Source organism: Chionomys nivalis, chromosome 4 (genome assembly GCF_950005125.1).
Source record: "Chionomys nivalis chromosome 4, mChiNiv1.1, whole genome shotgun sequence".
Classification (NCBI taxonomy): domain Eukaryota; kingdom Metazoa; phylum Chordata; class Mammalia; order Rodentia; family Cricetidae; genus Chionomys; species Chionomys nivalis.
The window spans coordinates 99926406-99939496 of NC_080089.1; the positions used below are offsets into that span (position 1 = coordinate 99926406).

The following is a 13091-nucleotide window of genomic DNA, read 5'->3' on the forward strand; positions in this document are numbered from 1 at the left end:
TATTTAGCCTGTCCCCATGACACAGGGCTTCCTCGTGGGTATATTAAAAAGCAATACGACTCTCAGTGAGACTTCAACGTGAGCAGAATGCTGGCCTGGTAAGGGAGGGTCATGTTGCTCCCAGAGAATACACAGAGCTGCCTGGCTTCTGAAGTTTTCCTCTGAGATGGAGGACCAATTCCCAGGACCATGTGAAAACTGAAAAAAATAATCTTAGGTAATGGCCTCATGGACTTGCTGTCTCACCCCTTATCTTGGATGTAATTAAACAAAGTGTATTGCTAAAAGCAATAGAAGAAACTCACCAATGAGCCTAGGGAGAAAAAATAGCTCTTTCTTAATTATCAGAGAAGCCTAAATTATAGTATTTTTGTCTTTGTTTATTAGGATCATCCCACCCTTAAGGAACCTGTTTGTTTGTCTCCTAGGAGATGGCTGTGTGGAGCATGAGTGACAGCGCCTTACTCCCCAGGGATAATTTGAGTTGTTTCGTCTTTGAAAATCTCCTATTTTAGAAGTAGGATCTTTATATCTTTTATGGGAACAGCCAATTAAGAGCATCTATGAGATGCTTTGAGGTCAGGCAAACCAGGTAGCCAGGGATAGGCATCCTTCTGTGTAATGACATTTCATTTGAATTTTAGTAAATAAAGCTTGCCTGAAGATCAAAACAGCCACACTAGTTAGCCTTACAGACCAGGCAGTGTGACACATACCTTTAATCCCAGTAGCCATACTAGTTTGCCATAGAAACCAGATGGTGCATGCCTTTAATCAATTCCAGCTCTAGAGAGGATTATAAAACGGGAGGAGACAGCTCTCAGACACAGTCTCATTTTGAGATTCCTGGAGGCAGGATTGTCATTTCAGACTAAGGTCAAGGTAAGAGCCAGTGGCTAGGTGTTTTGGTTTTTGGATCTTCAGGTTGAACCCCAATTTTTCTCTCTGAGTTTTTTTTTTTTTTTAATTGTGCATCACTTCTGAGCCAGGGACTGTGCACAGTACCAACCACAGCCTGAGACCTGTGGTTCTGAGTGCATAAATGAGTGGGGATTCTTCAGTGGACAGTGAGAAGGCAGTCAGCCATTCAGCTACTGGTTGTTGACCACTTGAGGGCTTGAAAACATACGGGGTGAGTCTGAGCATGGCCTTCCCAATGTCTGTATTTTCTTCAGTAAAGAATCAAAGGGCAGGAGGGAACTACTCAACAGGAAGTCTCTATTTTCTCTTTCAAAAGCTACTCTAATTATCTTCCCTAACCCAGCAGTGCCACAAACGTAGCATGCCACAGGACCTAGTCCTGGAACACACACACACACATACCTTACATCACCGACATACAAACACACAGAGACACACCTTATATCACACACATACACACACACACCTTACATCACCGACATACTCACATACACACACATCTTACATCATCAACATACAAACACACAGACAGAGACACACCTTATATCACACACATACACCTTACATCATCAACATACAAACACACAGAGATGCACCTTATATCACACGCACACACCTTACATCACCAACATACAAACACCCAGACACAGACACACCTTATCAGACTAATTTCTGTGATATAAAAAGAGCCACAGCAAAACTAAATAAAATGTCCAAAACATAAGTGAAAACGGCAATGGTCTGATCTGTCAGTATATGGGAAAGCAAATTTGTATGAAATCCAGTATTTTGAGAAAATGCTTGCCTCTTTAAAATATGAGAAATGCAAATTGGAGCTACACTGAAGAATAATTTTCTTACCTAAAATAATGCGCACCAGGATTGGTGAGGATGTGGGGAAAAGGGTACTCTCAGATATATTTTTGACAGGAATATAAATTCTTGTTCCACTCTATAATTTTTCAGCTTTGAAACAATTACCATCCGGAAACCTCACCGTGTTCCAATCTACCCACCTCGCTTCATTCTCAATAGTGTGTTCAGCCCGCCATCCTGACTGTGAAAGGCGTGGTGGTGGCGGTTTAGAGAAATTTCTGAATCACAGATGACCACAAGCTGCCCTGAGGCAGGTGTGGCCCTCTTGTTTGAGCACAGCAGGGGAAGGACCTGTTCCTTAAGGGGCTACTAGTGCAGAGTACTGGGAGTGGAATAAGCCTTTGGTTTCTGCACACTGTTCAGAGCTGGAGAGCAAATGGAAGGACTGAGACTTCAGGAAGTGGGGATGTGCAGCTGGCTTTGGGTAAAGGGACCACTGCAGGGAGGAAGAAAAGATGGAAAGACAGAGCTTGCTAGCCAGAAAATGGTGCACATCCAGCTTAGGGCAGAGGAGCAAAGGCCTGCCCATGACTAGGCTGTGACTGTGGGCACAAAAGAGATGACTTCTCCTCCCCAGGAGGAGGAAAACTGAAGGCGGGCAGAGGCAGATGATGGACAATCTCATCTCTGCTTCAGTGGTAGTTGAGTGGAGGATGGGGTTGTCAGATGGCCTTCACTGCCTCTGCCCTCTGAAATCAGTTCACAACTAGGTGTCTTAGGTGTCTATTGCTGTAAAGAGACACTGTGACCATGGCAACTCTTATAAAGGGAAACATTTAATTGAGGTGGTAGCTTATAGTTTCAGAGGTTTAGTCTGTTATCATCATGGTGGGATTATGGCGGTATGCAGGCAGACATGGCACTAGAGAAGGAGCTACTATATGTTGACATGCAGGCAACAGGAAGTAAACTGATACACTGGGAGGTATCTTGAGCATAGGAGACCTCAAAGCCTGCCCCCACAGTGACACACTTCAAGGCCACATACATTTCAGCAAAGCCACACCTCCTAATAGAGCCACTCCCTTTGGGCCCCCCTTTTTTTTTCAAGCCACCACACTAGGCTGTGTTATATAACAAGGGCAAACAGCTTTTGAAAGTGTCCTTCTGCCTTTAAGTTGTAGCCCAAAGTTCATCAAAAGTAAGAGCATCAGGGTATGGCTGATTTTATCAGACCACGGGCCTACCACAGATGCTGTTCTGTTGGCTTGAAAGAGGATTGTATTTCTTTAACTGATAAATTTCATTATATGTATGAGTATTTTTCCTACGTGTGTGCACCATGTACATGCCTGATACTCTTGGAGCCCAGAAGAAGGCATCTGATCTCCTGCAACTGGAGGTACAGACAGTTGTGAGCTGCCGTGTGGGTGCTGGGAACCAAGCAGTAAGTGTTCTTAACTGGTGTGCAATCTCTCTGGCCTCAAAGAACACAGTACCTTTGAAAGTGTGATTTGGGCTGCCCAGAACATCATTTCTGTGTTGGTCAAAGGCCACCCCTGGAATGATCACATTCTGTGATAGAAAGGCTTTCAAGAAACTAGGGAAACTATTAGACCCCCCCCTTCCTTCCCTCCCCTCCATCCCACCCCTTCTACATCCTCTCCCATCCTTTCACTGAGTCTATCTGGGCAACAGGAGTTGTGACCTGACTGTGAGCTGTCCTGCACAAACTCATGTGTTTTAATGCTTGGTCTCTGGCTATGGATCCTTTAGGAGGTGGGGCATCTCATCACAGTGTCCGTGAATTATGGACAGTTCTGCTTCTGAGTTAGCACTCTGCTTCCTGGCCTGGCTAGGAACTAGGTGAATGACAGCAGGTACTTCATTCAGTCACTTACCCCATCCACAGAGGTGGTCTTTGTAAGTTCATTTGACTGCAGGTTGGACAATATTCTCCATTGTGTGATATTGTGACATAATGAAACATATTTTATATTTTTGGTCTTTGTCTCTGGCTCCCAGCCAGAGCTCTTAAAACCCTGGCAACTTCCTAGATGATGAGAGATGAAGGCGTGTTCTCAGTTCTGATTGGTTTTTGTTTCTAGATCCTGAAATAGCTCCACAGTGAAAAAGATAAAAAGTGAAAAAAGGAAGTGTATTTTTCTATCATTGGTAATGAACCTCTCTCAACAACACCCAAATTTACGATAAAGAGATTTCTTTGGTAAGACCCTAAGTGGTGTGGGGGTTAGTGGCTATCCTGCCCTCCACCCCCCTGTGATTAGAAGCTAGAGCTTTGATCCTGACTCCTGACTCAGGGAGCAGAGAGGGACTGAATCAATGAGAGCTGACTTAATTGCTAATGGAGATTTAATCAATTGTGTCTAGAATGAAGGCAGCGTGAACCCCAGAAGGCCAAGCAAGGACTGAATAGTTTCCAGGCTGGTAGGCAGTGGAGGTATAGGGTGGGGAGGGTGGTGCTCCAGGAGGGGATACAACTCTGCAGTTCCATGGTGCGTCTGACCTCACGCATGTCTCCCACTTGACTGTCCTGAGTTGTGTCCCTTGTAGAGGTTGGGAGAGAACAAGGGACAGGTTTGCTTGGGTTGTACTTGCTGTTCTAACAGTTAGTGGAACCTGTGGAGGGATGACGGAAACCCACTAGTACTGATGGTCGGTCAGGAGCGGGAGGGTCAGACTTGATGGTCATCTGAAGTCAAAGACGGTCTTGTGGAACCGAACCCTTAATCTATAGGATCTGGCAAAACCCACAGGTACAAAGTGCCAGCACTAAATCTAATCATGGGACATGTGGTTGGTACCTGAAGAATTTCTTTGTGTAGAAGAGATGTAGACATTTGGTGTGTTTAAAAAAAATAATATAGCTTGGTATGGTGACATACACCTATGACCCAGGAACTTGGGAGGCACAGGTAGAAGGATTGGGAGTTGGAGGCCAGACTGGGCTACATAGCAAGAACCTGACTCAATGCATAAGAAGTAAACAAATAAGATTAAAATTCAGAAAGATTAAAAAAATGTGCAGTCCACTGTTTTCAAACAGTTCCTTTGGAAGGCCTCAGTGAGGCAGATGGTGGAGGGCAGTGAAATGGAGTCATTTGGGCTCGAATCCCACCCACGGGGTGAAACTCAGAAACCTTTTCCAGTTAGGAGAAATCAAGGTTATCCATTTGGCTGCCAAATCTCCGAACAGTCTACCGTTAATGGAATTACGGTGAAGCTCTGTTAGAGATAATCCAGAAACACACGCAGGCAGCCTCGTCCTGTCCGGCCACTTGTTTCACTCTTGTTCTGTCTCTCTGGTCTCAGTTTGCAAGTCAAGTGTCCTTGAAGTGACAGATCTCTCTGTTCTGTTCCTGCTGTCTTCAACCCTCTTCTGTAAAACCAGCCTCCCCTGCTCATTGCAACTCTCACTGTTCTAGAACGAATAGTGGCGGCTGTCCTAGGGATGTCTGCACTGCTGCAGGCAGATGCCTGGCACGGACCACTGAAAGGAGGAATGATTCATTTTGTTCCTGGTTTCAGACAGCCAGTCCCCACTACAACCCAGAAAGAGGGCTGCGGTGACAGCTGGGAAGTGCTTGCCCTGAAAGCGTGAGGTCTTAGATCCCTAGAACCCACGTCTAAAACAAACACACCAACAAAGCCAGGTGTGGTGGTGCACACTTGTAATCCTAGTGCTAGGGAGGTGGAGGGAGGGGGCTCGCTGGACGGCTTGTGGAGTCTAATTAGTGCGTTCCATGCCAATGAGAGACCCTGACTCAAGCAAACAAACAAAATCCAATGCAAAACAAAACCAACAGGGTAGATGGCATTCCTCAGATAGTTGAGGTTGTCCTCTGGATTACACACACACACACACACACACCTGCACATACATGCCTGTATATACACTCACACCTGTATATATACATAGACACCTATACACATATACATACCCCTGTACACACACACACATGTACGTATGTACATACACATGGATGTACGTATACACACACACATGCATGCACGTACACACACACTCACATGCACACGTGCACATACACCCAAAGCAACTAACAAGCACATACCAGAGAGCTGAGCCTATGGTTGCATCAGGTGCTCAAGCACCTCTCTTCATCCCTCAGGCCTTCAATGTTTCATGTTCTCAGCTCCCTGCTGCCCGACTCTGCACCTATGCCTGAGCGTGCCCCGACGCGCTGGAAAGGTCACCTGGCTGGCAGATAGCTGCAGCCCCCTGGCCTCCTTCCTTCTGCATTCTGCACCACTTCTCCGTGTCGCTCTAAGCTTCTGCTCCAATCTCAGCTGCTCTCAAAGACAGCCTTTGTTGGTTCCCTTCTTGGCTTCCCCTTTATTGCTTCCCCCACCCCTGAGTCACCCACTAATTCCAAATAAATCACCACCACTCCAATATTTATCTCCAGATCTGCTTCTGGGGAAGCATAAACTAAGACATAAATTAATCATGTTAATTAATTTTCAGCCTCCTTGGGCCGAAAGGTAATTAAATGTGTGTTTTCCCTCCCTTTCCAAAGGCGTTTGGAAAGAGTGCTGAGCCATTCCCAGTTGGCTCTGCTGCCAAGTTGCAGACATGAGATGCTCAGGGCAGGCAAATGTCAGCCCCCGAGGGCACAGCCACAGCCGACAACACTATTTATTGCAGGAATTCTGGCTGTCAGTTCTGATCTCTGTTGACAATCAGAGGAATTCACTCGTTCTGCAAATATTTTCTGAGTTCTGAGTCTCTGCAAGAGGCCCAGGCAGCACTGGCCAAATGAAAACAAATCCTGTGTGTCTTCTGTGAGATGCGGCTTTCAGATCACTCTGTTAAACACACTAATGGGTCTGTTTGGAATTAATGTTTGAATCACTGGTGAGCTGATGATGGCTATCAGATGGGGGGATGGTAACTGCCAGCTTTGGGGGTTTTCTTTTTTCTTTTTTTAATTTTCACACTAGGCAGGATTTATTTCTGATAACGATAATGACTCAGTCCATTTTTTTTAAAGAGACAGTCACTCGATGTGGTGTGCACTCCAGCAGGGCTGGGAGGGGAAGTCAGGCTGCAAATGGCTGGGCTTCTTGAGGTTTAGCTTTGGAAACAGAGCTAGGAAAGACAGCCAGCCTGGTGTGGTGGTACACACCTGTCATCTTTCAAATCTCCTATAATTGCACTTCTCAGTGGTAAATAACTTTATCTTTTTTTCTTTTATTCTTCAAGTTTACATTACATCCTGGCCACAGTTTCCCCTTCCTTTACTCTTTCCAGTCCTCCCAACCTCCCCTCTCCTTCAGACCTACAGTTCCCTTAAAAAAAAAATTGGGGCCTCCTAGGGATATCAAGTGAACAGGAATAACAAGTTACAGTAAGACTAGGCACCAAATCTCATATCAAGGCTGCATGAGGCAATTCAGTAGGAGGGAGGAAAAGGGTCCAAAGCTCAGGGAAAAGAGTCAGAGACAACCCTAACTCCCACTGTTAGGAGTCCCACAAGAACACCCAGCTACAAAATTATCTTCCTTAGGGTTTCTCTTGCTGTCAAGAGACACCATGATCACAACAACTCTTATAAAGGAAAACATTTAATTGGGTGACTTAGTGTTTTAGAGGTTAATCATGGTGGAACATGGAGGCATATCGGCAGACTTAGTGCTGGAGAAGGAGTTGAGAGTGGAGAAGATGCTACATCTTGATCCTACAGTAGCAGGAAGTGGTCTGAGATACTGAACGTGGCTTGAGCATATGTGAGACCTCAAAGCCCGCCTCCACAGTGATACACTTCCTCCAACAGGGCTGTACCTACTCCAACACACCACACTTCCCAATAGCACCACTTCCTATGAACTTATGGGGGCAATTACATTCAAACTACCACAACAACCATAAAGTATATGCAGAGGACGTAGCTCAAACCCATACAGGGTCTGTGATGGTTGCTTCAGGCTCTGTGAGCCCCTAGAAGCCCTGCTTAGTTGAGTCTGTGGGCCATGTTCTTGTGGCACAGCTGTAGTCTTAGTATATGGGAAGCTAAAGCAGGAAAATAGGGAGATCAGGTACAGCCTGGGCTACACAGGGAGACCCTTTCTCCAACAAGCAAACGGACAGGGTGGGCGTGGTGGTCACAGCAGGAGTATCAGGAGTTCAAGATTGGGACTGGAGAGATGGCTCGGTGGCTCACTGCTTTTAAAGCAGACCTGGGTTTGTAGAAGACCTGCTCTTGTAGAGGAACGTGTGTTCCCAGTACCCACATGGTAGCTCATGAGTGCCTGTAATTCTAGTTTCAGGAGATGATGCCCTCTTCTAACATTCCCTGGCCCTGCATGCATGTGGTGCACATACATATGCTCAGGTGCACATGCATACACATTAAATAAATGAATAAATGAATGAATTAATAAATAAAAGAGTTCAGGCTCATCACTGACTATATATGGAGTTTGAGATCAGCTTATTATATATGAGACCCTACTCTAAAAACTTTTTTAAAAGGAAGGATAATAAATAATAATAATAGTAATAGTAATAATAATAATAGAAGGAAGAGGAGGGAGAGGAGGAAGAAGAAGAAGGAGAAGAAGAAGAAGAAGAGGAGGAGGAGGAGGAGGAGGAGGAGGAGGAGGAGGAGGAGGAGGAGGAGGAGGAGGAGGAGATAACTGATGTTATTGGAGGAAGCTCGCGGACACAGAGCCAGGAGAGTTGAGCCTTGTGCTACCACTCAACCAAATGACCTTGGGGAGTCACTTGCACTCTCTGGGTCTCAGATTCCTCATCTCTTAAATACAACTCAGTACTCGAAGGAATGATTTTAGATGTTCTCCAGGGCTGTTCAGCATTCATAAACCTCCTTAAAAAGAGACAGACTCTGATCTCTGGTTTGATGTCACTTAACTCTGTGCAGCAATATCTCCCAACAGAGAAACAAGAGATTGATAGGGTGTGGAGTAAAAGTAAACACTCAAAGGATGCAGAATTGAGGAAGATTCTGCTGGGATGGTCCTGTTGGTCCTTGGTGGTTAGGGGGATGGAGGGTTAGGGAGAGGCAAGTGGTGAAGGGTCCTTTTTTTGTCTTTGGCAGTTCTTAGGCCTGTCATGGTCCTCAAAGCTGAAGAAAGGTCAGAATTGTCCAGAGAACTTTAATAATGTAATTATTTAATAGAGTAAGTAATGATTTACTTTAGTATGTATGTGTGTCCATGTGCATGCTCGTGTGTGTGTCAATGTGTACATGCGTGTGTGTGTATACCTGTGGATGCAAGCTCATCAGAGGTCAGAAGAGGATGTTATATTTCCTGGCACAAGAGTTACAGGTGGCTATGAGCTGTCTGACACAGGTGCTAGGAACTAGACTCAGGACCTCAGGAAGAGCAGTATGCGCTCTTAATGGCTGATCTATTTCTTCAGCCCCTGAGCGCTTTTATTATTAATAATAATAAACCACAAAATCCTTCTGCTCTTTCTGATTTAATTGTTCTGGAGGGCACTGTAGGTGTTATTTCTGAGGTGATCCTACTGTGCAGTCGACATGGCAAGTCATCAGCTGAGCACCAGTGGCCCCTGACTTGCCTTTTCCAGTTCTTTTATGTGGTTTCCCCCTCCCTCACCTTCTCGTTTCCAAGTCCCCAGGTGAGCGGCAGGAGCAGGCCAGAAGGACAAACTTTCTACAATCTAGTTAATTCTTTTGTTATTTGTGAGGGTTCATACAACTTGGCTTTTCCCCCTTATTAACGTAATTCAGGCTACTTACAAAATTAACTTGAGAAATACTCAAAAGAAAAAAAAAATCTCAAAGTGTCAGGTAAGTCAACTATTCAAAGGCAACTCACTGTGGACACCACTAGCCAGCTAGTCTAATTTTGTAGATAGCACTCAAGAACAGTGCTCTACTGTATATGTAGTAGTATGCGGCAATTTTAACAGCTGGAAGGCCAACTCTAGTTAACTTTCTGTTTCTATAATTTGTTTTTTTTGAGATGTGTCTTAGAACTGCCTATATGGGTGAGGCTGGTCTTGAACTCACAGATATTCACTTGCCTCTGCCTCCCAAGTGCTTGGATTAAAAGCACATGTCTCCATGTCTGGTCATAAATAAAGTTTTATTGAAACACAGGGATGCTTGCTGCTATCTATTGTCTCTGACTGCTTTTACACTTCAGGGGTAAAGATGAGGGACTGCATCAGAAATCACCTGGCTTCCCAAGCACTTACTATTAAACAAAAAGATCTTATCAGTCCCTGGTATATACCATTCTGTAATTGCTTTTCTTCCATTTTACTTTCCATGAACTTTTTCCTGGGTTATTGTAATTTCTTCATAAGCATCATTTCTAATAACAGGTTTCATTGCACACAACTTAGTCAGGTGGTGGTACAGTTTTGCTCTGATGGTAAGACGTTTATATATATACACACACACATATATATATGTATATATATATATTATCACCTTTTTTATTTAACCCTTAAAATGCACCAGGGAGTATGTTTAGATATAAACTCTCTCTCTCCCTTTCTCTTTCCCTCCTTCCATTTCCTCTACTTCTCCTTTTCACTTTCTCTCTCTGTACTCTTTCACTGAGCTATAGGAAGCCTTACCCCTCGTATTCCTAATGCTTTCTTTAAGATGCTGTCCAGATTGTTCAGCCAGTGGGTAGCAGGCAGCAGTGAGCAGGTAGGAGCATATAAACACTCTTGATACAGAAGACAAAATCCTTTACTCTAAGACTGGATAGCAACTTATACCTTATGTCTTTGATGATACAGTGGAGAATCCTTTACACGTTTGCTAGAATTGAACATTGTCATTTTAAACATTTTCTTATTTCAGAGAGGCAAACAACCATTATTACTTTAATTTGCATTTCTTATCTTTCTATGGGGACCAAGCTTGCCACTAAATGGCTGCTTTTCTTCTACATGCTGGCTGCCTCCTCCTTGCTTGCCCTCCTTCTCTCCAGAGCCCCGGGGAAGATGCTGGCCTGTCTCTTACCTTAGCTTGGAGCAAGGCTCCTGCTTCTGATCGGTTCTTTTCCACATCTCTCTCCCACTGAATTCTGATTGTCTCAAGGACATCATCCAGACCAGTGCCCATAGGAACATCTGTTTGCTCCAGTTCAGACCCTGCCAGCTGTTTGTACAGAACCTTCACATCCTGAAAGCAACAGCAGACACCTTAGGTAAACTCTGGGGATGGGGGTTGGGGGAGAACAGATGTGAATTCTAGCCAGCAGCAGCAAGCTCTGTGGCTCTGTGGGCACTACTCTGCCTCTACCTATCTATCTGTCTGTCTGTCTTATATCTATGTGTCTATCTATGTATTTCTATATATCTGTGTATCTGTGTATTTGTGATCTATCTATCTATCTATCTATCTATCTATCTATCTATCTATCTATATGTTTGTTTATTTTGCACGATGCATGGGTATCACAGAGACTGGCAAAGTCCCAGATTTTCTAGGTGTAGGTATCATTTTTTTTTCAAGAACATATCTCTTAGATCTTTGCAAGCCCATCCCCATGCCCAAAGCAAAAAATTAAATAAACACATAATCAAAAGTAAGTAGATAGTATAGTAACACATAGTAAGTTACTCTAGAAAATGGAAGTTTGGCACAAAGTCAGGATACACTAAAGGAGATTAAAGCTAACTCTGACACCTAAGGGGTTACTGCTGGAGCATGGTCTTCAGGAGCTGATCCAGGAGCAGGAGGAGTGGGCTGATAGTCATTACTTCAGGCTGGGCACAGGAGGAACTTCCGAGTGCACATATGATTCAGTGAGGTGTGATGCTCAGCTTGAAGCAACCTGGACCATGAGTCAGAGAGCGGTGTGTGTGAGGTGGCTTAGTGCTTCCTGTGGGTAGTGAGACCACATCCCTGCTGGAGGAGCCCTCTGGTCCAGTCCCTTAAAGATACAGCCTTCTTTTGTTAATGAGTGTGTGGGAACTACAGTGTGGGTCTATCCTGAGAATCATTCAGTTGCGCCTGTTCATGCAGTGTTGGAAAATGTATTGGAAATAGAACACTTTAGGGAGACCCTCCTCCTAGGACCAAGCAGTTCTAACAGCCACTTCAGCTGATGACTTTCACTTCCACTTATGAGTACCCTGGTCCTTGAAGACCTTTGACTTTGAGACTTTTATAGGGGGTGATCTGACCCATGACAGAGATGTTAAAGTCCTTTACTAGCTTTTCCCTACAGGCCTGGGTGAGCAAAGACGAGTTCCCAGTACCTGTGTTGGGGGGGGGTACAACCTCTCAGGTTCTTTCTTTTGGAGGGGACAGCCTAGCACCCCCCAGCCCCACCTACCTCTTCATAACTCCTTGTCAGAAAGCCCAGTTCTTCCTTCAGGCTTTCTGTTTGATGCTCCAGATCCGTCTTTGTCAAATTAGCTTCATCAATGACTTTGTACAGGGAGCTTATTTCCTCTTCCGCTGCTTTCCGGAACGGCTGCTCATTTTCATATCTGTAGACAAAGGGACTTAATCAGCGTGGCTGGGGAACCTCCAGAGGGGAAACAAACCAGCTTGTGGATATTACCCAAGGGTCCACATGTGATAGGCAGCGAATGCTGAAAGCTAGTGTTCCAGGAGCTTTGGGGGCACTGTTGCTGAGTAATAACACATTAGCAGTCAGCTTCTGGGAACACAGCTTCGTAAGGCCTTTGGAGCCTGGTACTCTCGGGAGTTTTCATCACAGAAAGACAATACCACGTCTTTACTACTATACTGAGCTGTCCTCTTCATCCAAGGATTGTTTACCATCGTTGAAGACCTGCTAAGTATCGGGCTGGGGATTGAGAAATGAACAACACACTGCAATTCTTTTTTTTTTTTTTTTTTTTTTTTTTTGGTTTTTCGAGACAGGGTTTCTCTGTGGCTTTGGAGCCTGTCCTGGAACTAGCTCTTGTAGACCAGGCTGGTCTCGAACTCACAGAGATCCGCCTGCCTCTGCCTCCCGAGTGCTGGGATTAAAGGCGTGCGCCACCACGCCCGGCATACACTGCAATTCTTGACAGTGGCTGCAAACTCAAGTAGGCGGGTATAGAGAGGTAGAGATGCCGCCTATCAGAGTATATTCTTCACTTAACCTACAGGGGGCGCTGCTGCCCAGCTCCGCCCATATCGTTGTGTAGCAATGGGGTTCTGCCTTGGCCCAACTCTCTTCCGGGAAAGGAAGAAGCATGGATTTATCTACCCAGTGATTTAAATAATAGAGAGATCAATAGTAGAACACTTTCCTTGCTTGTGAGGTCTGAGTTGAATACCCACATTACAAACAAACACAACCAACCAAACAAACAAACAAAGAAAACAACGAAAAGCAAACGG

At 44.8% G+C, this 13091-nt stretch overlaps 1 protein-coding gene across 1 annotated transcript in view; it reads right to left on the bottom strand.

Moving 5' to 3' along the window:
- Bfsp2 (beaded filament structural protein 2) overlaps positions 1-13091 on the bottom strand; it is a 57114-nt gene that overhangs the window by 16302 nt on the left and 27721 nt on the right. The window contains exons 3-4 of the mRNA XM_057768707.1: positions 12070-12226; positions 10749-10910 (exon numbers count right to left, since the gene is read on the bottom strand). Coding sequence (XP_057624690.1) covers positions 10749-10910; positions 12070-12226 — 319 coding nt within the window. The remainder of the gene's footprint in view (positions 1-10748; positions 10911-12069; positions 12227-13091) is intronic.